The sequence below is a fragment of the Schistocerca cancellata genome, chromosome 4, assembly GCF_023864275.1.
Source record: "Schistocerca cancellata isolate TAMUIC-IGC-003103 chromosome 4, iqSchCanc2.1, whole genome shotgun sequence".
Classification (NCBI taxonomy): domain Eukaryota; kingdom Metazoa; phylum Arthropoda; class Insecta; order Orthoptera; family Acrididae; genus Schistocerca; species Schistocerca cancellata.
The window spans coordinates 102,591,501-102,615,585 of NC_064629.1; the positions used below are offsets into that span (position 1 = coordinate 102,591,501).

At 39.2% G+C, this 24,085-nt stretch overlaps 2 protein-coding genes across 2 annotated transcripts in view; one reads left to right on the plus strand and one right to left on the minus strand.

Annotated features, from left to right (window-relative positions):
• LOC126183824 (ATP-binding cassette sub-family G member 5) overlaps nucleotides 1–18,919 on the minus strand; it is a 127,025-nt gene extending 108,106 nt beyond the window's left edge. The window contains exon 1 of the mRNA XM_049926077.1: nucleotides 18,736–18,919. Coding sequence (XP_049782034.1) covers nucleotides 18,736–18,786 — 51 coding nt within the window. The 5' untranslated portion in view covers nucleotides 18,787–18,919. The remainder of the gene's footprint in view (nucleotides 1–18,735) is intronic.
• A 949-nt stretch (nucleotides 18,920–19,868) lies between these two features.
• Nucleotides 19,869–24,085, plus strand: part of LOC126184511 (ATP-binding cassette sub-family G member 8) — a 322,638-nt gene continuing 318,421 nt past the window's right edge. Inside the window, exons 1-2 of the mRNA XM_049926904.1 lie at nucleotides 19,869–19,959; nucleotides 20,120–20,205. The gene's annotated coding sequence lies outside the window, so the exon portion shown is untranslated. The remainder of the gene's footprint in view (nucleotides 19,960–20,119; nucleotides 20,206–24,085) is intronic.

Sequence of the window (24,085 nt, forward strand, 5' to 3'; positions counted from 1 at the left end):
ACTACTTTTAGAAGGACGTTTTTCTTTACTGACAGGAGGAGGCTGCCTGGGTTGCTGGGATGGCTTAGGTGGCTTCTGAAGTTGGGGAGTGGTATGTGGCTTAGGTGGTAAGTCTACTGCTGACGGCTTCCGAGCGACATCAGTTGCAAGTGGAGCAGTTCCCTCACAGGTACAGCGACAAGTGCATGTGCTCGTACTTGAATCTGTGGTCTGAGTTTGTGTGAAGGCATCACACTTAGCTATTGGTGTTTTAAGGGCTGGTGCAAAAGAAGTTGCAAAAATCAGTGGTTGCATGGCTTTGTAAGCCTTTTTAGCTTCACCATAGGGTATGCATATCTCTACTTTCAACTCTTAAATTTTCTTTTCCTCGTTGTAAACCCCACACTTTCTGCTCCACACTGGGTGATCCCCAGAGCAGTTAACACATTTTGGAGGAAGTGAACAAGAAGTTCCCGACTCGTGAGCAGAGCCTCCACATTTGCCACATGTAGCCTTCCCGTTACATCCCATAATGGTATGGCCAAATCTTTGTTCCTAACCCCATGCGATGCTATAAATGTCAAATGGGTGAACCTTAAGGCGGATATAACCGGCAAGGATATGTTCCGGTAATTCAGGAGTACTAAACGTTAGAATAAACATTGCCAATTTTTCCAATCTGCCATTGATTGTCCTCATATAATTTTGCACCTCCATGATGCCCACATGCTTCCACTCTTCATGCAACTCTGCGGGGTCAGTCTTCATTATATTGGAACACGTAACCACACCCTTACTATAGTTAAGGGTGTTATGCAATTCAGCCTCGATTTAGTAGTCACCTAAGGCCTTACATCCCAGAAGCTTAAGATATTTGGGTGGAATTAGCAGTTTCAACCAAAAGCGTTCCATTACGTAGTCGTTTAACACTTTTCAGAGACCCAGCAATACCTTCCAATGCCTTGTTAATATAGAAAGGGGATATCTTCTCAAAGCTTCCCCCGTTTCGCTTGATTACAATGAAAGTGTTATGGCACACTAATGCCCTGTTACTATTACTCAGAGACTTCTTTTCAGGAGGACTGACCAACCAAACTCTCTTCGAGGATTGGGTGTAGGTGCTGCCTAACGGTACACCCACCCCATCAGGAGTTTCATGAGACAGTTCATAAGGATCCCACGAGATGCTAGGGGAAACAACTGTCAACCCAGGCAGAGCCCTGCATGCCTGAGCAAGCCTGATTCAACTGGGGTGCAGCAGGTGCCCCACAGGTTGCTCACTAAAGACTGTTCCACCTCAACAGCCAGTCATCTCCTCAGCACGTAGCACACCTTGAGGTTGAGGTTTTTTTTTATAGAGGTTGGTACCTTCCTCGCACTCCAGGCAGTGAAGTCAAGACCCCCGTTCTCCAAAGAACACAACATTCCACTGCTGCGCCACACGGTGGTCGTTGAAGTATGACAAGAGCTTACTGTGACAGAGGACTGGCGGCACTTACCAGTCCCCAGCTCAGGAACCCCGGGGTCGCCAAGCCCATACTCAGCAAACGAATGCTGAGCCCCTGAGGGGTTCTTCAGAAAAGAGAGATGCACACGCACATTCACAGAAGCAAGCACATCTCACACACAAGACTGCTACCTCCAGCCACACTACACTTACTGCCTAGGAGATAGGCTGCAGAACTTTCCCTTCAACATTATTTTTATTTTGTCTTATTTTGACCTATTTACTTTTATTTCTATAATTTTATTTTCTTGTGTGCTTAGACAGCTGAATGCAATGAAAATCTTAAACAATGACCCTCAGAAATGAAAAGAATACTGTAAATTAAGATCAATTGTGTAAGAGGAAGGCTCCCATCCAGCGTGCTCAACAGAAATAACAGTATAATGTTACGACATAAAATATGTTCATAAAAATGTGCAGCATATAAAAGGAACATTTTATTACCTTCAGCACATCATCATATGGATCATCACTGCTTAGTGCACCATTCTCTACAGCGTAGCTGGCTAGTGAATCATTAGCAGACAGGCAAAGGGAATATACTGTCACCTTATCAAGCACAAGCACTACAACAGCAATTGCTTGTTAAATTGCTGATGAGTGGACAGAGGTAAATGAATCACAGCATTCATCATTTACAAGGATAGTAATACCACTTTCAGACCTTTCTCCACTGACATCCGGCTTCTTTTTGTGGAGTCTAAAATCCCATAACACTACAGCCCCCTTAACAAGGGGCCCTTCATGCTCTTAGTGCCACAGGCATCTTCCCTGTGCTAAGAGTCTTAGTAACTGGACATGTATCCTGAACCCATTCGTGTACCACTGCAGTATTGAAGCCCTCTTAATGGTGAAGTTTCATTTTGACACTTTTTGCAGGGTGTTTGGATTTACTAGGCGATAACTGAGTACCACTGATTTGGGACAGACGTTTTGGTTTTTCTTTGTCATAGTGTATGGTAGCAACATTTACTTGCACAACTCTTATTTCTGCAGCTGTTAGTGATTGATCTTAAGAAATTAAAATTTTCTGAATGGGTCCACCTTTTGAGCTACATTTACAGTTACAAGTGTTGGTGCTTGTATCACTTGCCAGTTTTCAACAGTTGCAAGAAACTATCTGCATCAATTTCTTGACCACTGGTGTGAAATAAATTGTGAAGGACAGTAGTTGTAAGGCCTCATATGCCTTTTCTCCTTTGGAATGAGAGATATGTTTCAATACTTTAATTTATTGTATATTTCTTCTCCTCCAAATTTGCAGGACACTCCCTTATCCAAATGTGGTGTATATTGATGCAGCTGATTCAATGTGTTGGAGCTGACCACAATATTCTTGCTTCAAGTAGTCTACCTACACTTACACATAGTCGAAATATCCCAATCGGTTTGTTATTTGGGCCATACCTCCAGACAGATGAAACCTTCTGTAACATAAGTACCCACTGAATACAAATGTGCCGAATGTTAATTCAAAAGCTTCTGTCTTCCAAAGTTCACCATAATTTTTTGTAATATTTTTAATATCTAACTACCACTCTTGTTTCAGTTCACCTATATCAAGCTGTGCAATGCCTTTACACATCACAACACGTTTGCTACATTTCAGTGTGTTATGCTGTATTTAATTTGGTCTTACCTACAGGGATACAATGTCAAAGTATTAGCTAGGAACCATTTATTAATGTACATGAAAATTTCATTAGTTACTTTTTCTAAAACTATACTTGATTCAGTATTTGGGGCTGATGACCTCAGATGTTAAGTCCCATAGTGCTTAGAGCCATTTGAACTATTTGATTCAGTATTTATTGAAATGTTAGTTAACATCTGCAAAAAAATTAAAAAATATAAATAAAGAAAATTAAAAACTTGGCATTTGGTAATAAGAGTGTGACGAAAGGTCATTAATATACATAAAAAAGTAAGGGCCTTAAGATGGATCCTTGTGGGACACCACATGTAATTATAAGCAGCAGTCAAATGAAAATGAGACAGATGGAAAAAAGTAAGTAAACTTTTTATTATTCCAAAAATAATTACCATAACTGCTAATACACTTATCCCACTGTGAGACAAGACAGCCAATGCCCTCACGGAATAATGTTAATGGTCACCTATGCAACCATGATTGCACCCAGACATGCACCTTTTCATTCAAAGCAAATTTATGGCCACAAATTTCTTTCTTCAGGGCTCCAAAAATATGGCAATCACATGGGGAGATACTGTATGGAGGGTGTGTAAGGGCTTCCCAGTGAAACTTCTGCAGTGTACTCTAAACAAACTAAGCAACATGACGGCCAGCTCACATGTTACCGAAGTTGTTTCAACTATGCTGCAGAAGTTTTGCTTGGAAACCCTTACACATCCTCTATACAGTCCCAGGCCCTCCCCATGCAATTTGCATATTTTTGGAGCCCTGAAGAAAGACATTAGTGGTAGTCAATTTGCTTCAGTAGAAGGTTCCACATGCAACTGCATGAAGACACTGAACATCTTGTTGTACAATGGGATAAAACTATTAACAGTTATGGCAATTACTTTTGAAATAATAAACAGTTTACTTACATATCTTCATCTGTCTTGTCATCATCTGACTGCCAATTATAGTTTCAGTGGGACAATGACTGATAGGTTAATACTCCATTTGCCGTCAGAGAGACATGATTTCAACTATTTTGTGGAGACTTCATTTCAGCATATATAAGTGAACTGCAAAATGTTACAGTGATAAATGACTGGTTACACAAATAACTAAATATGTTACCAAATTCAAACACTCATTAATTACCTTCTACATCTACATCTACATCCATACTCCGCAAGCCACCTGACGGTGTGTGGCGGAGGGTACCTTCAGTACCTCTATCGGTTCTCCCTTCTATTCCAGTCTCGTATTGTTCGTGGAAAGAAGGATTGTCGGTATGCCTCTGTGTGGGCTCTAATCTCTCTGATTTTATCCTCATGGTCTCTTCGCGAGATATACGTAGGAGGGAGCAATATACTGCTTGACTCTTCGGTGAAGGTATGTTCTCGAAACTTTGACAAAAGCCTGTACCGAGCTACTGAGCGTCTCTCCTGCAGAGTCTTCCACTGGAGTTTATCTATCATCTCCGTAACGCTTTTGCGATTACTAAATGATCCTGTAACGAAGCGCGCTGCTCTCCGTTGGATCTTCTCTATGTCTTGTATCAACCCTATCTGGTACGGATCCCACACTGCTGAGCAGTATTCAAGCAGTGGGCGAACAAGCGTACTGTAACCTACTTCCTTTGTTTTCGGATTGTATTTCCTTAGGATTCTTCCAATGAATCTCAGTCTGGCATCTGCTTTACCGACAATCAACATTATATGATCATTCCATTTTAAATCACTCCTAATGCGTACTCCCAGATAATTTATGGTATTAACTGCTTCCAGTTGCTGACCTGCTATTTTGTAGCTAAATGATAAAGGATCTATCTTTCTGTGTATTCGCAGCACATTACACTTGTCTACATTGAGATTCAGTTGCCATTCCCTGCACCATGCGTCAATTCGCTGCAGATCCTCCTGCATTTCAGTACAATTTTCCATTGTTACAACCTCTCGATACACCACAGCATCATCTGCAAAAAGCGTCAGTGAACTTCCGATGTCATCCACCAGGTCATTTATGTATATTGTGAATAGCAACGGTCCTATGACACTCCCCTGCGGCACACCTGAAATTACTCTTACTTCGGAAGACTTCTCTCCATTGAGAATAACATGCTGCGTCCTGTTATCTAGGAACTCCTCAATCCAATCACACAATTGGTCTGATAGTCCATATGCTCTTACTTTGTTCATTAAACGACTGTGGGGAACTGTATCGAACGCCTTGCGGAAGTCAAGAAACACAGCATCTACCTGTGAACCCGTGTCTATGGCCCTCTGAGTCTCGTGGACGAATAGCGCGAGCTGGGTTTCACATGACCGTCTTTTTCGAAACCCATGCTGATTCCTACAGAGTAGATTTCTAGTCTCCAGAAAAGTCATTATACTCGAACACAATACGTGTTCCAAAATTCTACAACTGATCGACGTTAGAGATATAGGTCTATAGTTCTGCACATCTGTTCGACGTCCCTTCTTGAAAACGGGGATGACCTGTGCCCTTTTCCAATCCTTTGGAATGCTACGCTCTTCTAGAGACCTACGGTACACCGCTGCAAGAAGGGGGGGCAAGTTCCTTCGCGTACTCTGTGTAAAATTGAACTGGTATCCTTTGTTGTTGTTGATCTTTTTTTCTAACCATTAGAATTTTTTTTTATTTTAAAGTTCTGATGGTGAAAATTACTACTTATGTTGTAGTGAAGATCATATTCATATTCCAGAAGTTATTTGTAATACCTGGCCAGAGATATGAGGTGTGTCAACAAAGCACATTTACAGCTTTGATGATGACAAAAGGAAGAGTGGGGGAATAACCTTGGGAAGCTCCCTGACATGTAAACAAAATTTCATGCCACTGTGGTGGTTAGTCTGGCTGTGAGCCTTCTTAGAAACGGGCTGTGTGTGTCCAAGTTCTGTCAGAATTATGCTACACTCTAAAGTGGAACAATGTGTTAACCTCAAATTCCTCACAAAACTTGAAAAATCTGCCACAGAAGCTTACAATTTGTTGAAACAAGTTGAGGTGATCTGTGTCTATCTTGTATGCAAGTTTTTGAGTGGGTTAAGAGGTTGAAGGACAGTAGGGAAGTCTAAGAAGATCCAAAATCAGGCAGTCCTTCCACTTCGAAAACTGAAGAGAATGCAGACAAGGTCAGTAGAATTGTTCAATAAAACTGCCACCTGACCATTCGAACAATTTCAGAACTTTCCTGCATCTGGTAGACAGATTTTGCATGATGATCTGGGCGTGACAAAAGTTTGTGCTAAAGTGGTGCCAAGGATCCTAACAAACAAGGAAAAGTAACATTGAGTGGACTGCTGTGCTGACACCCTTGAAAATGGTTTTGAGTGCCTCAGCAAAGTAATTGTGTGTGATGAAACAGGGTTCTTCCAATATGATCCAGAGACTAAGTGACAATCCATGCATTGGAAGAGGCCTCAATGCTCCAGCAATGGTGATTGTTTTCTTCAATATCCAAAGTGTTATGTACACAGACTGGGTGCCTGAAAGTCAAAATGTCAATCAAGCTCATTCTGAAGACCCTCTGTGAACACGTGTGACAAAGGAGACCACACCTGTGGAAGAATCGCTCATGGATTCTTCATCACGACAATGTGTAGCACAATGTGATGTCTATGAAGAGGTTTTCAGAGAAAAACAATATCCCAGTGATAGAACATCCACTGTATTCACCTCACCTACCACCATGCGACTTCTTTCTTGCTGCAGCCACAACAGACACCTACTGCAGCGTCATCACCACAGACAGACCAGCAATGTGGGCTGCCGGTTCCACTGCAAAACCTGACCGACACAAGAGAGGTTTTTTTTTTTTTTTTTTTGGTGCACAACTACAGTGGTCATTAGCGCCCAGACTAAATTAGGAATGCACTATGAATGCACTGCGAGGCACAATGCCGATGCAAGAGTGTTTACCAGCAAGTACCACAGTTGACAACAAACACGTAGTTGCAGCCACTGTCCATCAGAGAGCATCAACCAACAGCACAGGAATGGGGCGTGACGATTGATGAACTATTTCCTGGTGATCACGTGTGTGCAAATATTCCTGGAAATATCCTTCCACCCGGGGCTAGATAAGCCGGCTCCTGGCCTTTCAGTGGGCAGTTCTTGACTCACCAAGTGCGGAGAATATCAGCCGGTTAAGCGGTGTGGCACCTTGACCATCCTCTCTGCCGCAATAATTATGATACGTCGCTTCTGTTGGGTTACACTATCTACAGCTGCTAACAGTTGACTTCGACGTGGAACTCTTTTACAGGTATGGAGTCGAAGGAACTCTGATTGTAGGAATTAGTTGTTATTTGCTTGATCCGCAGAAGGGCTCTTTATTGTTTTGTTGGTTTTGAAGAGTGTGTTACTGTTGGTGGTTTATTGTAGTTTCCTTAATAAATAAGATGCAAAACAAGTTGGTTATTGCTCTGTATACTTAGCATTTCTATTCCCAAAACTGAAGTCTGCAGCGCTGCTTCTAACTTGCATTGAGCAGTGCAGGAATCAGGGAAGGGACTACATTGAAGGGGACAACATTTCAGCTGTGTAAGTGTAAGTGTTTTCAATAAAGAGTCAGAGCATTAGTCTGGTTTCTTTATTGTCACACCTCATACTTTATGGCCAGCATCTACTTAACCTGACAGCCTCAACTCTTCAGCAACAGTTATGGATCACTTGTAAAAAATTTTGGAAAACTGCACTTTTCTGTTACCAATATTTCACTTACTCTTAAAGATATCTGCTCCTCCCCATCTTTGGTTCTACCAGTCTCCTCCTTCACCATACCATTTATTGTCTTTATTTTACTACCTGATGCGAGTGTCTTTCTCTTCTACTGTCTGTGTTACTGTCTTTAATAAAACTGTAGAAGATGTCAGTAGTTAAGCTTACTTGCAATTATTAAAAACTGTATCAATTCCTTCCTTGTAGATAAGTATAACAATATCATATTTTTACCTATTTGAATAACTGTGTTGTGACAATGACATGTTTAATGTTTACTGTACTGATGACCTTATAAGAAGAGCAACAAGAACCCACCATATTTTTCTTAGACCATCTGCTGGCAGGCCAGTAGTCTAGAGAGATGATCATCAATGTTGGGACCATTAGAGTTTACACAAGACACTGCAGTTCTGTACAGAGGTAGACCAACTGCCATTTAAATTTTACTAGGCTGGTGCATACGTTTGTAGCATTGTTCCATAAGTTTAATAAACACAACAGATACACATAACAGAGACTTAAGTCATCATTAATATATTCTCCTTCACTACTGACAACCATCTACCAATGCTAGGGTAACTTTTCAATTCCACAACTGTAGAAATCACATGGTTTTGAGACAAAGAACTCATCAAGCTATGTTTGGAGCACATTTTAATTCATAATGAAGTTGCTTGAATGATGCAGAAAAGGGTGAAGATCTGAAGGCACAAGATCAGGTGAATGAGGTGGTTGTGGAATGACTTCCCAACCCAACTCTTGTATAGTGTTTTTTGTCAGTCCAGCAGAATGAAGGAAGGCTTTATCATGGAGTAGCATCACTTCACACAGTCTTTCTGGTCATCGTTCTTGGAGTGCATCTGCAAAACGTCTCAGTTGTTGACAATAAATGTCAGCAGTAATGGTTACACCTCAGAAAAGCAATTCATAGTACACACCACACCATCACCGTACCACCAGATTCATTATATTGTCTTTTGTGGGTGTCATTGTATGGGGAGTTGCTGCTTTGTTTGGGCTCAACCATGCCTTTCTTTTCCTTATATTAGGATAAAGACACAATTTCTTATAATTGCGTAGGCTTCCGCGACCAGAGTCAGTCGACATAAAAGTTTTCTGGGTTTGGTACCGCGTCATAATGTAAAAACTATTGCTGCTATAGAAAAGCCAACATTTCGGCCATGATTGCAGCAGAGCCAGAAGAAGGCCGCTGCAATCGTGGCCAAAACGTCGGCTTTTCTATAGCAGCAGTAGTTTTTACATTATGACGCAGTACCAAACCCAGAAAACTTTTATGTTGACACAATTTCTTGTCATCAATACTGATACAGGATACAAATGGTCGGTATTGTTCACAAGCCAATTGATTATGAGCAAGCAGAAATGCACATATGGCCACCTACTGATTTTTGTGATTTCAGCTTAGAGCATGCAGTACCCATACACCAAATTTTGAATTTCATAGCATTTGTCTGTTCTTGAGTACATGATGTGGATCATTGTGGATTGTGGATTAATGTGTTTAAACGATTTTCACCAAACCCTGGAGGACTTCCTGAATGGGAAGAGGCACACTAATGTCAAAACAACCCTCCTTAGAACGAGAAAAACCATTTTCTTGCTGTGTTCTGTACAATCACATTATATGAATATGTCAGAAGTGTTCTGATTTTTCCACTTGGCACTCTGTTTTCTACTGTCCACAGCTCCACTCACTACCTTCAAATGACAAAGTGACAATACATAAACTCAAACAGCAATAGTGAACTAAAAATAAAAAATGACAACAGATAAATAAACCCTTAACAACTGGAATACTACCATGCAAAAGAAAAACACTGCAAACTTATGCACCAAACTAATACATTATAGGAATGAACCATTTAGATCTTATCATACAGCCCTTCATGAACAGTTGCAAAAACCTTTAGGTATGCTTAACAGCAACTTCCCTATATATGTACAAGTGCGTGTTTTTACTTGTCAGAGCAACCTCGGACATTTCCAAACATGTGCTGACTATCATGACTACAACACCTACAAGTCGAGGGTTTCTCTCATACAATGAATGAAAAGAACCCATACCTAAAGATATGTCACCCACATTGAAATTACATTTTATGAGGCATTACCAACTTACAAAAAGAGGGTAAAGGAGATGAGGATGTTTACGACAAAATTAAAACATCTGCTTGACAAATGGTTGTACACTTTAATTTCACATGTTATCTCAAACTGGTACTAACTACCCGTGTATCCTGCACAGCAGCAGGTGTACTGCTTTTAATGTCTGTTTTACGTGGAAAATGTTTCTGCTATTACATACCCATTTTGTGTATCCAGCAATTTGGTTAACGGGCCTGATGAAGAAAGGTAAATCAAGTTTTATGAATGATGATGTGTTGATTGGAGATAACATAAATAATGCACCTGTAATCACCCAACCTCAAACTGAATCACACTCAAATATTTTTGCAATGTGCCCAACGAGTGTTATACCATTATGTTAAATGGCTTCAGGACAAATAAATCACCATATTGATTAGCCTATCTCTCTACATGAACAATTCCTACAACTGTTAATTTTTTGTGTTATGTTTGATGACTTTTTGCTGCTCCAGAATGTTTATGCTCATTGCCAACAATCTTAGCTGCATAACATTATTTGTGTGCACAACTCATTAAACATAATTTCTTTTACAAGCCGTAAGCTGGCTGCCTTGGGAGGAGGCGGCATGCTTGTTCCAGGTGTCAGTGCAGTATGAGCCAATTGCAAGCTTTTGGTCCCATCATCATCTGCATAGGGACCAAGTTAAAGAGTGCAACTGGTACTACAACTGTGTTGCACTCATCTTCTGGATACTTACTTCACTAAAATGTAGACTGATCATGCATATAAGCCATCACTTTACAATTGCTCCATGTTGTCCAAAAATCCTCTTATCTTTAGAACTTAACAGAAATCTGACTTAAGGAGACTTTCACTCTCAGCATTATATATTAACCTTGTATTGTCTCTCATTTTACCTCAGCTTTGTGTTATTTTGCCAATTTTCTAAGAAGTTTGAACTGCTTTGTTCATGTTATTTCTACTACTTCTGTAACATGACAAAATTATTCACTAAATAATAATGAACTTATTATGTATTAAAAATCAATTTTTCTCCCAGTTGTGTGGCTCTGCAGAAATCATTTCTCGTTATCGTGTTTGTTTCATTATTGGATGTTTCTTTCTCAGTTTGCTTTCATGCTGCCATAAATATAATCACGAGTAGTAATTGAAAAGTCACAGATGTCAAAACTTACACATTTCTAAAGCACTCAACGGCGTTAGTCTTTAAACTTTTCTAGACAAACTGTAAGCAATAAGAATTACAAGTGTACTAAAGATTTGACTCAAAGCATCTCTTTAAAAAAAAAAAAAAAAAAAAAAAAAAAAAAAAAAAAAAAAAAAAAAAAAAAAATTACACACCATGCAACACAAGGTGTACAACTCATACCACCTCAGTCTATTCATGAGGTAAGACTGGTATCTAATACAATTGAAGACAGAATAGATGTACCACAATTTAGCATGTTAGCTACTCTTCAGTTTGTAACTTTATAAAAGACATACAGATGTCTGGCACAGCAGCCAAGATCATATTGTCTGTGTAAGACACTAATGTCCCAGTGAGGGGTGTCAACAACTGTTGACCAGGTAATTCAGTTCCATACATGCATGGTTTATTATGAATAGGTTGGCAGTATGATCTACAAAGAAATTAGAGTTGACTGAGAAACTGGAAAGACCGTGTATGCAACTTACTCAGAGAGTCAATTCAGCACATTTGTTTCTTAGAATTCTTTCACAAGTATTCTGTTGGAAAACTAACACTTATTTAAATGGAAAATGTGTGCTGATGATCAGCAATCATGGTAAATAGTCAATTGTGTTTCAGTGGTATGGGTATCACCAACCCCCAACCCTCTTCGAGGAAGTACCACAAGAATGAGAGTATATTAAACCCCGGTAGTGACCGTGTGTTAATTGGAGGTACTAATGATATTTATAGGAAGAGAGAAAACATGCAAAGACTGTTCTTAGAAAACCTTTGCAAAAAACACTTGAATTTTATTTCCTCATTGTCAGTGTACCTCACGGACATGATATTATGGAAAATTCGTGTGTTAATCTCGGAATCAAGTCCAAGAACAAAATGCTTCACAAGATACACAGTAATTCTGCCAATGCAACATTTAAAAGCAATGACAATGGTAATTCTGAAGGTCCTGAAATCATCTAGGGAAATCACAGCAACACAGCTGCAAACTTCCCAGTCAACAGTAAGTGGTCAGGTCATCAACAGCAGAGGCTCCTGCACAGGCAGTGAAGGAACCTACACTGTCGAAAGAAGACCCTGAACCAGCAGCCGGAGACCCTACACCAGTAACAGTAGATGGGGACTGTTTCATGGCAGCACTAGATCCAGCATCACTCTTAGCAGCTGTGATGAGCATTACAATGCATCTAAAGGATTGATCTGCAAGGTGCAGAAAACCTGTAGTACCCCAGGATTTTTTCTACCCCACCTAAAAACAGGATCAGATATGACACAGCAAAGTATAAGTACAACTGTTCCCAGTCTCAATGCTAAAGGTTTACATATTTTAAGCTATAATATACAGAGTTTGAGCAATAAATCTTTTGAACTTGAAGTTGCAATTAATGATTCCATTATTGACTGTGTTTTATGGCACATTGGTGCAGGGATTTTGAATTAAGGACCATCAACATTAATCATTATAATGTGGCTAGTCAGTTGTGTTGGCACAATGCTAAAAGTGGAGGGGTTTGCATTTTTATTAAATCTCATGCCGAATATAAAATAAACTGTGAGGCAGAAGCATTGAACATTGAAAAACATTTTGAAGCTGCTGCTGCTTGATTGCATGAGTAGCTGGGTAAAGCAGTAATTACAGCAGTACATAGATCATCTAGTGCGGACATAGGTGCTTTCATTAATAAATCAGTCTTTTACTGAAAAAGCCACTATAACTGTCTATGGGGACCTCAACGTAAAGCTTTTGAATGAATCTGCACCTAACAAACTAGTTATTAATGTACCACGGAGCTACAACATGTTTCCTTTAATAAATAGCCCCACAAGAACAAAAAATTGAACAGAAAATCTTATAGACAACATAGAGGGTGACAATTAGTGAACTATATGAAATAAAATTGTCATAACTTCTGAACAGTTTCTTTAGGACATTCAGACTGCACGCCTGGCCACGGGGCATGATGGGAATTAGTATGGTTTGGTTTAGCAATGAAGCCCACTTTCATTTGGATGGCAATAAGCAAAACTGATGCTTTTGGGGAACTGGGAATCCGCAATTCATGATTGAGAAGTCTCTTCACCCTTAACGGGTGACTGTGTGGTGTGCAAAGTCCAGCTATAGAATAATCAGTGGGAAATTTCTTGATGTCATGGTGACTACCAAACAGTACGTGAAGGTTTTGGAAGACAATTTCATCTCCATTATCCAAAGTGACCCTGATTTTGACAAGATGTGGTTTATGCAAGATGGAGCTCCACCCCATCCATATAGGAGAGTGTTTGATGTCCTGGAGGTGCACTTTGAGGACCGCATTCTGGCTCTGGGGTACTCAGAGACTACTGATGTGGGCCTCAATTGGCCACCATATTCTCTGAATCTGAACACATGTGACTCCTTTTTGTGGGGCTATAGTAAAGACAAGGTGTACAGCAATGATCCCAAAAGCAATGATGAGCTGAAAACAGCCATTCAGAAGGTCACCAACAGCATTGACTTTCTGACACTTCAGTGGGCCACGCAGAATTTCAGTTATTTGTCTGTACCACATCATCGCCAATGATGCCAGGGATATCGAACATCTCCTAACCTAAACCCAAATACCTGTAATGATGTTTACATGTTGAATAAAATGTGTAAACACCATAGTTTGTAAGTAATTTACTTTTTTCCCATATAGTTCAATAATTGTCACCCTTTATTTTCAAATATGGACACCACACAGAGAGAAATTAATACTGATTTGGGGATATCTGATGACAATGCCAACTGTCTTAGACTTCCTGGTATAACTATGAAAGAAAGACATGTATGTCTTTTTACAGAAGGAATTTCTCTGCAGAAAACTGTGCTAGTTTTATAAATAGTCTGAATGCTGAATCCTGGTTTGAAACGCTTACACATTGAGGTATTAACAGTGCTTAGAAAGCTCTCTCTTCAGTAATTGTAACTAATTTTGAAACTGGCTTTCTGAAGAAACTGATCGGAGTCCATTCATGTGGAACTATTACATCTAGTACCTGGATTTGACAGCCATTAAATTTTCCTGTAGGACTTGACAAAGGCTTAGTTTTCAAACGAAAAGATCCACAGATCCCGCATCTATAGGATATGTAAAGACTTTTCAAAAATATATCAACATGGTAACTGGTGAGGCAAAAATACTTAGAAATCATAACAATAATAAGACCGTTGGGCAGTAAATCTAAATCTGTAGGGGAAGTAGTAAAACATGATAGGGGGAAGAGACATGAAAAGTAGGAAATCAAACTTGCAAATGCTGATAACATTGATATTGGCAAAGAAGACCAGCCAAATTACATAAGAAGTTACTTTATAAAGGCTTCCCAAACACTAAGTTTGAATTTCATTAATTAGGATAAACTTAAGTACTGTACACCAGCATACAGTGCAAGATTAGTTTCAACTAGGGAATATGAAGTAGCAAAGGTGATTAAAAGCAACAAATGCAAAATGTCTCAGGTGTACATGAGGTACTGGTGTCACTTATGCTTCGCAAATTGCAAAGCATTTGGCTCACATAGCTGTTTATCATTAACTGAGGGAATTTCCCCCCCAGACTAAAAATTTCAGAAGTGAAGTCTTTGGTCGTAATAGGGATACAGTTGAAATTATTGGTTGGTTAGTTGGTTGGTAGGCTGGGTGATTCAAGGAACCAAACTACTAGGTCATCAGTTCCTTTTTCCTTGAATAGACAGCTCTATGTGACAGTACATCACAGAAGGCCTACCGCACAAAACCCAAGGGAAGACCTTTGGGTTTCAAGGTCTACCAAAGGTAAATGAAGGCGAGATAAGAGACAAAAAGGAAGAAATGGAAACATACAAAGAAAGGCAGTCAAGATGTCCCATTTAGGGGAAAATTATTGACCCACATCACCCCTCTCAATGTTCTTTGAATTATTTGAGAGATCAATGAAACAATGAGTCACCAAGTACTTAAGGAACCACAACCTACTGAACAGCAATCAGCATGGCCCTCCAGCAACTAGAAATACAGAAACGGCAATAACATATTACACAGATGAAATAATTAGAAAACAACAATAGTGTTGTAGGAGCTAATTTCAGTCTTTCTAAAGCTTTTGATGCATTTACTTATGAAATTCTTTTAGATAAACAGAGAGCAATGAGGATAAAAGTGATAGGAATCGTGGTTACAGTCCTATTTGCAAAATAGGTAACAGACTGTGGAACTCACATCAGCACATCCTAATCACAAAATTAGATTAGTACTTGATGTAAAGGAAGTCAAAACAGGTGTACCACAAAGTAGTGCATTAGGTAACCTTCTGTCTGTTATTTATATAAATTACACATAGTCCTCAGAAACAACGTCTATGATCATGTTGCATGACATTAGTGTAATAGTGAGCAACAAGAAGGAATCTCTGTCTACAACAACCAATCAAGTCCATAGATTAATGGTTCAGTGCCAACAGGCTGACCATTAATTTGAAGGAAACAAATTACATTCAATTTAGAAAAAGGAATCAAAACAAAAATCTCTATCTGGTACCTGGCAGAAAGTAGAAAAAGTTTGATGAATGAAACTTATAGGAATGTACATTCATCACACCCAGTGGGAAAGATCATGTAATGTAACTCTGCTCATATAATGTAACTCTCCCAGAGACTCAGTTCAGCATGTTTACGGACCAATGGAAACGTCCGATTCCACCCGTCTGCTTTGACCCGTGATGTAAGGGGGGGTGTGTGTGTGTGTGTGTGTGTGTGTGTGTGTGTGTGTGTGTGTGTGTGTGTGTGTGTGTGTGTGTGTGTGTGTTTTTTGTGATATTTTGTGTATTTATAGTGTATTGAATGTGTCCTAATTTATGTACAGGTGTTTGATTCTTTGATTTTTGAGGTGTTGTGGTTTCGGTTTTATTTTTCATAATTGTAGTGTTGATTTTTTGGCATCAATAGTTGTGGTTGACCTATATCGGTAAAGGGAAACGACCGATTGCCATTTTCATAGTTTCACTTGTAGGTATTGGTGTTTTGGTATCGTCAGCTGTGGTTGACCTACATAGGTCAAGAAAAAGTGTCCGATTTCTGTAGATATATTAATTATTTTTATTAGCGAAATGTTGCAATTTTATTTGTTTGTCATTTTGTGTGTTTTGGGATTGTGGTGTTGTGTTTTTATACTGTCATATTTAGCTTGTACCCTTAAAACCCCCAATTTCCCGTGGTTATCCCATTAGTTCAATTGATATTTTTGGAGGGAGATGGTATTGTCTTATTTATATGTATTTTCATGTTTGTAGCTGTGTCTACATAGTGACGTAATAGGCACCATATTGGAGACACTTAGAATAGCCATTTCTGCTATACTGACGATGTCGTGGGTCAAAGCAGATGGGTGAAATAGGACACTTCTGTAATCCCATGTTTTACTCAGAGATTCATTTCAAAAGATTGCTCCTCAGAAGGAGTTGTTCGAACCTTGTCACATAGCTCTACAAGAGCTCATTGCAGTTCACTTTTTGCAAAGTTGTGTGGTTACTTTGCCCACCATACATATAAACAAATGTGTGTTGCTGACAAGTGCTAAACTTTAAGATCTGCAAATCAACAGCGATTACCATAATTTTGCAAGTATAGCACTCACAATACCAGGTCTCTCCATGAAGAACAACTCATACTAAAAGATATGTGGACCACTTTGGTGTCATTCTTTACAATGCACTGTCAACTTATGGAAAGGATTTTGAGAAGAAATTAGATTTTAGAGCAAAATCAAAGAGTACTATTAATCTCGAATAAAATGACAGCACCAGTTGCATTTTTCTTTTTTATTTTAACAATCGAGGCCAAGGCATTTATCAGTCAGTACATGTTAGGGGCCCTCAGAACACACGAGCCTTTCAGTGTTCTCTCAGTACATCTGACATAGCATCAGCTTTCTCTTTTGCCTCTGCCCTGCATTTGCATTGGCTCAACATGGTTACTTTTGGATTCGGAACAGTTAATTTACAAGGTGGCTAGATGCCCCTCCTGGCACCACTCCATTACATCTTGGGAGGGAATATGGATGCCCCAAATGTCTCCACAACGTAAAAGTGAGTGAAAGTTTTCTAAATATTTATGAATTGTGTAACTGAGGTGGGTGGTGGCTAAGGCAATGTTGATGCACTAGACTCTGATTTGGTAGGAGCAGGATTCCAACCAGCCATCCTTACTTTGGTTTTCCTGAGTCGCTAAGGTGAATGCTGGGAGGGTTCCTTTGGTAAGGCCATGGCTGACTTCCTGCTCTATCCTATCCTACCTCGTATGTGTTTACATACATACATTTAATTTCTGTAATGTATCTGAAATATCCTATACTGTTTTGCCAAATGGTCAAAGGACAAATAAACAAACACACAGATCTAAACAGGCAGGTCTACAAATAAATGGTGACTATCATTATGATAATATATTCAGCTGTGGATTTCTCAATTTAGAGCATGAAAGAAGACTTTTACTGAAAGACATTTGAGCAAAATTGGTGTCACACTTTATGATGCACTGCCATCAAACATAAAGGGGTAGCAAAAGGAAAGGCATTTTAGAGTAGGGCTAAAAACATTTAGGCCTGAAAAGTGTTTTTAAATTTTAACGGAACATGTTAGCCAACTAATTTTTCTGCTGTTGGTTTCCAGTTCTCTCTGTGCTGGATACAGCTGCAAATATTATTTGAGTCTTCTTGTATAAGAGCAGTTAACTATTATGAATGAAGCAGTGTTTATATTTGAACACATGGAATACAAATACAAACACAATTTGTGTGTTGATTGGTTTTTTGGTAGGCCAGTCATTAAAAACATAGGTGAAGTTGAAGGTAACCATTGGCAGAATGTATTGACCTACTGTACCTTTTGACTGGAATTACAAATGCACATATAATAGTTAACAGTTGATTTAATTCTTAAAACGTAAGTGACCGGTGGGTATGATATCTGCAGTGTGTTGTGTGTTTTGTAAATGAATGTTCTGTGTGGGTTAGACAGTAGATTTCGGTAGTGAATAAAATTTTCATTTAACTCCCAGGGCGATAATTTACCATTAGTCAACGATTTAAAACATTACATCAGCACTTCGCAGTACGTGAGCTCTCCATCTTTTAAATGAAATTTTTAACAATTTAAGTAGTTGTAGTGAGGGATGTGAGGAAAGTGGGTACAGAAAGACACACAGCCTCTGGCAGTCCAGTTTTTTGTCTTCATTGACAACTAACAACATCTGCTCATCAAGATAACACTGTTTCCAAATAGTTTTGTTCCAAAGAAGTACAAAACACAGATTCTGATGACTTTTTTGCTAGACGAAGAAATCTGAGAAAACGTTTTGGAAGTTGTCATTTACTTTTAATTAAGCCGATGTCCCAATAATACGTTACAGTTATGTGGGTTTGTTATTCAAAAACATGTAAGAGTAAATGTTGCAATACAAACGGCGTGTCCTCGCGAAAACTGTGAAGCATGTAGCAGGAATACTTGCTCTGACAAGATTCATCCGTATCGCTGATGGCCAATACTTACATGACCTGTGTGAAACACATTGCATAGTTCCAGGCAGTGTTCACCATTCATCTTCTATAAAAAAAGGTAGATAAACACGAGACGCTCCTGTCACCATAACATTACTCTGACAACTACAAACAACAACTGCTATATACTACATCACTAGCACTCGAGACGATCCACTCCGTACGTCGTTCAATATGCCTACTTCCCAGGCGCAAGTTAATACCACCTGCTACCAACCACAAGCTAACTAGTGATGTACTGGGTGATTTCAATGCATGGTTACAGCAGAAACTTTTTCCACATTGGAAAAGCAGCACGAAACCTATACCGCTGTTTGTCTTTTCCGTGTATGAAACAATGAAATTACGTTTTGATCAATATGTCCCATTAAGTTAACGACCATAATCACATTTGTATCGCAGAATTAGAATAAACCGCTCTCTCAAAACCGTATGTTACATAGAACCCCAGTTAACTGTTAATCGTCATTAAGCTCCAACTACGTAATAGTGCAAAAATAAATATAATGGCCAAAACCTCTGCCGTGTCAGACTTCATATATTATTTACTAACTAAAACAACTGTCTGGCTAGAAGGAGCAGCATCCATAATGATAACTACGTGAGATTCCTGTGTGGTTTCAGTTTTTAACGCTAAAATCCGTGCAACTATCCATGAACTACGTATGAACCCCACAGATGCGTTAAAGGGCATTCACAAGCTGCCTGTTGCACCAATTTCGTTTACTCTTTTCTGTCGCTCAGGGATTTCTGTACTAAAGTATTTTTAAGGCCGGATACGTAAAACTGAGGAGGGAGTAAATAAACTCATAATATTAAGTGCGAACCAAATAAGTTGTGTCCAGTTTCCAATGCTGCTTCCGATTGGCGCACACTTCATGTTCTGTGAATTAAATACCAAGAAATTTTGCAATGATGTAAAGAGGAGGTGAAAACTGCCATGGAAATCGAGGACGTACAAATTTTAAAAGCTAATGACCAATCTTCAGAGTAGATTACTATCATAGCCAACTTAACACTATGGCACATTTGAGCGAAACTTCGGTACACATTAAGCGAATCTTCGCAATAGTTCATGATGTCAATGTTGTGGCAGCACTGTACGTTGAAGCCGACTGTGAAAATGTTTCACGCAATGTTGGTACACTTGCCACGCGGCGTACACCTGTTGAGAGTTCATCTGAGAGAGCTGTAGCGACAGAGATTGAAGTAATGAGTACGTGATTTGTGATTGTGAAGTGCTCCTTTTTCACCTATATTGTATTTTACAAAGTTAACCTGTGCTAGATTTAACAATTACGGTTTTCAGCAGAGTATACAGTTGCCTATTGACGATTTCGTGTGAAGACAACAGTATAATTTGTACTGCCTTTTAGATTTGCGGACTGTGTGAGCTGACCGAAAATGAATTTGTAACGCAGAAAGATATTTGGACTGCTGCATACGACACGCCCAAGCCAAGGTAAGGCAATTTAATAACTATACTTAACATGTTCAGTACGTAATTTGAGTCGTGAAGCTAACAAACCGACGACATGACAGCTATGTTAAAGAGTTTAATTTATTTAATTACCGGTATCTGAATTCTGTGGCATGGGCAAACTTTTTAATGTTGAAAACGTACTAGTAGCAGTCAATAGTGTAACTGTGATCATTTGAAACCAAAATGTCTAATTCATGTAAACATAACAAAAATAACCCAAAGAGTAAATTATTTTTTATTGTCTTCTTAGTTGTCCTTTTTTCCTTCTCAAAATATCTGGAATTAATGTTCTGCTCTATACTGAAATCGCTTCATTGCCGCAGACCAACAATTGCTCCTTCTTTTTCTTGGCAGTTTTGTAATAACACTGGCAATTCGAGGATTCTGTACGAGTAACAATGTTCGAACGCCCCATTGATTGATGCTGTCTCTTGTCAAGTATAATTGCTGGACGCATATGCGTGTACACACAAGCATGCGCGCGGTCATTAACACAAAACGGTTGTAATTCGCTGTGTTACATTAAAATCGGATGATTGCCATAGTTGCAGTGATATTATGTCTACTGTGGCGTAGTTTGATATAAATTTTTGCAGTGTTGTTTTATTTACAGACTTACTTAACGAAAATTATGTACGGATAATCTGAATTAATGAATTGTGTGATGTTGCAGAATTTGCTAAAGATACTTGTATATGCTCCTTATACGTATGAGTTCTGTAGCATTTATCGTTTAATGGTGTGAGATTGCACGAAAGATACTTATCCATCGAGAGCAACATACTGAAGAGTGAAAAAACAATATTCCCCGTGGATTTCGCTGACTGAAGTTCCTCATTGTTTATCTTGGCCAACAATATGTTGATCATCCGGAATGATGAAAATAAAAAAAGTATCAATGAATATCAATTTATGATTAACTGTATAGATATGTTATTTTTCATAAGCCACCAGGACCGGTATCAAGTTTGGTTGTAAAGTGGATATCCAGTCTGATCCAAGATTATTATAAATGGATACATCCACGTTGAAGAGCCTTGTTTGAAACATCTCGGATGAGTTATCCTCATGAGCAACAGACTGAAAGCAATGCAAAATCGTTTGTATGTACCATGGAACTGATGATTACATTTTTTTTTCAGTATAAGTCCATTAAAGAGTCAAAACAAATAGAATAAGATTCTTGTAGAATGTTGGCATCATCACGTAAACATAGACAACTGACAGAAACTAAATATCTTGCTAATAATTAAACCCTGGAGTGATCTAGAACCAAAAGAGACGTGCAAAGACAACATTAAGAGAATGTGCAATATGATGATGTCTATCAGACAGTTTTATACAAAGCCTCCTGTAGGAGAGACCCGAAATCCTCCAGGAAATAGTGGCTGGAGTGATCAGTTACGACAACGTCACATTGCAGAACAGACATATTGCCTCCGTTGCAAGGAATAAGAAAAAAGTAGCTAAAAAGGAGACTTAAGTCCGATCTGTATTGCTATTGTTGTATGTAGCTTACTCTGTATTTTAAGTACAACACTGCAGCACATCCGGTTGCATACCAAGCAGGGCAGATAGACATAAGCAGAATATGTGTAAGAATAAAATATTACGACGCTGAAAACAACTTCTCCACATTACAGCCACCGAATGAAGAATTTTTGCTTTCTTTCGTTCTTCCAATGTTTCTGTGATGTATAGTGATAACTATAATACCTCATCAGAGAAATCAACCTTCAGTGGATGTATAACAATGGAAATGTAACAATATGTCATTTTAGATGTGGAATTTCAAGGTAATTTAGTGGGGTAGTAAAATGCTGACCTCATAAGCTGCTCGGTGGAGTGTGCCGTTACTTTTACATATTTTACTGTTCTACTTGTGATTCTAATGAAGGAGAATTGACGGCTATATGCCACTGCACGCTCCCGAATTTCATATTTTCTTGTGGTTCACTTTAGGGGGAAAAATGAAAATAAAACGCGTGTAACGTATCACTGGATAGTTGAATATGTTCTTCCATTAACAGAAAGTTTATGTTATTTATTGCAGCAAAAAGGCGATGTGAAGAAAGAATCATATCATTATTGATTATATCTACCATCTGAAAATATTGCGAGACAAGTACGTAGCGAAACTCACCTTGAAAAAAGTGTACTTGTATGGGATGGGTGTGTATGTACTATGCGGTGGTATAGATTATATTCAGGAAAGAAGGATTAGTTTTGTTGAACTGTTGTGCCGTATGAAAATTCTCGCCGCTTCTGGTGAATCATAGAGCATCCAAGGACGATCCCCATTCCGGTTGTACCCTACGCGAACGGAACTGTGTGAATACATTAGCTGTCTCTTCCAATACTCTCCTTTGAATAATTATCTACCCATATAACAATGTGATCGATCTTATTTTCAGTTAATCGACGACTACCAATAAGATTCATGAATAGATCAAGGTAATTTAGTGCAGCAGTAAAACGCTGACCTTATAAGCTGCACGGTGGAGGATACGGTTATTTTCACATGTTATACTTGTGATTTCAATGAAGGAAAATTGACGGCTGTACGCCTTTGCACGTTCCGAATTTCATATTTTCTTGTGGTTCTTATGCAAAATACACGACTGAGACAGTAGGTTCGTTTTACAGTTTGTCTCAAATCTATTTCCTCCAAACACAACTAATAGCTTCTAGCTAAAAGGACGTCGATTTTCAGTAATTCCCGTTTGAGTTCCTTGAGTATCTTCACAACACTCCAAATCTGTGCCTGAAACTGCCAGGCACAGATTTGGAAGCACTTCTTTGAGTTCCTCCAGTCTTTCCCTTCAGGCTGACATGCGTGCTACCGAAGAGTATATTACTAAAGAGGGTTCTTTTTGATACATGCATGTCGTTCCCTACAGACGCACACCCTCTTAACCAGAATTCCTTTATCTTGGAGAATAACATTACTCGTATTTTGTGAATTTTCACAGAATACGTAGCTACACATGAGATAATGAAATATCAAAATAATTTTAGTCGCGCCTTAACGAGATATAAACGTTATAGGTGTACCTGGGAGCAACACTGTGTGAGGGTCTGGCATGGAAAAGTTATATGCTTTCAGTCATGGGTAGAGCAAATGGAGGGCTTCTCTATTAGAATGGTTTTTTTCTGTCACTTATCGCTTCTTTCATTTTTGGCAATGGTATTTTAGTATGAAAAATGCCCAATTTCACTGTGTTTCAGAGGCCTAATTAACCTGTAATTCCCTATATAACTGACTTTTAACTGGGTAAGTAAGTTCAAAGTCGGAGGAAGGTAAAGGCATACCATATCCTATAGTACCATGTTGTTCAAGTCAGTCTTCAGGTTGAAGACTTCGTATGGATGAAACTTGCCTGTGTAGTAATAGTGCTCAAGTCTATAACACCTGCGTCAAATCAGACTTTAAGCAGGCGTACATAGCAGTGCAGTGAAAGCGGTCAAAGTACTGACTCACAGGTAAGTGTGACAGAAATATACACTCCTGGAAATTGAAATAAGAACACCGTGAATTCATTGTCCCAGGAAGGGGAAACTTTATTGACACATTCCTGGGGTCAGATACATCACATGATCACACTGACAGAACCACAGGCACATAGACACAGGCAACAGAGCATGCACAATGTCGGCACTAGTACAGTGTATATCCACCTTTCGCAGCAATGCAGGCTGCTATTCTCCCATGGAGACGATCGTAGAGATGCTGGATGTAGTCCTGTGGAACGGCTTGCCATGCCATTTCCACCTGGCGCCTCAGTTGGACCAGCGTTCGTGCTGGACGTGCAGACCGCGTGAGACGACGCTTCATCCAGTCCCAAACATGCTCAATGGG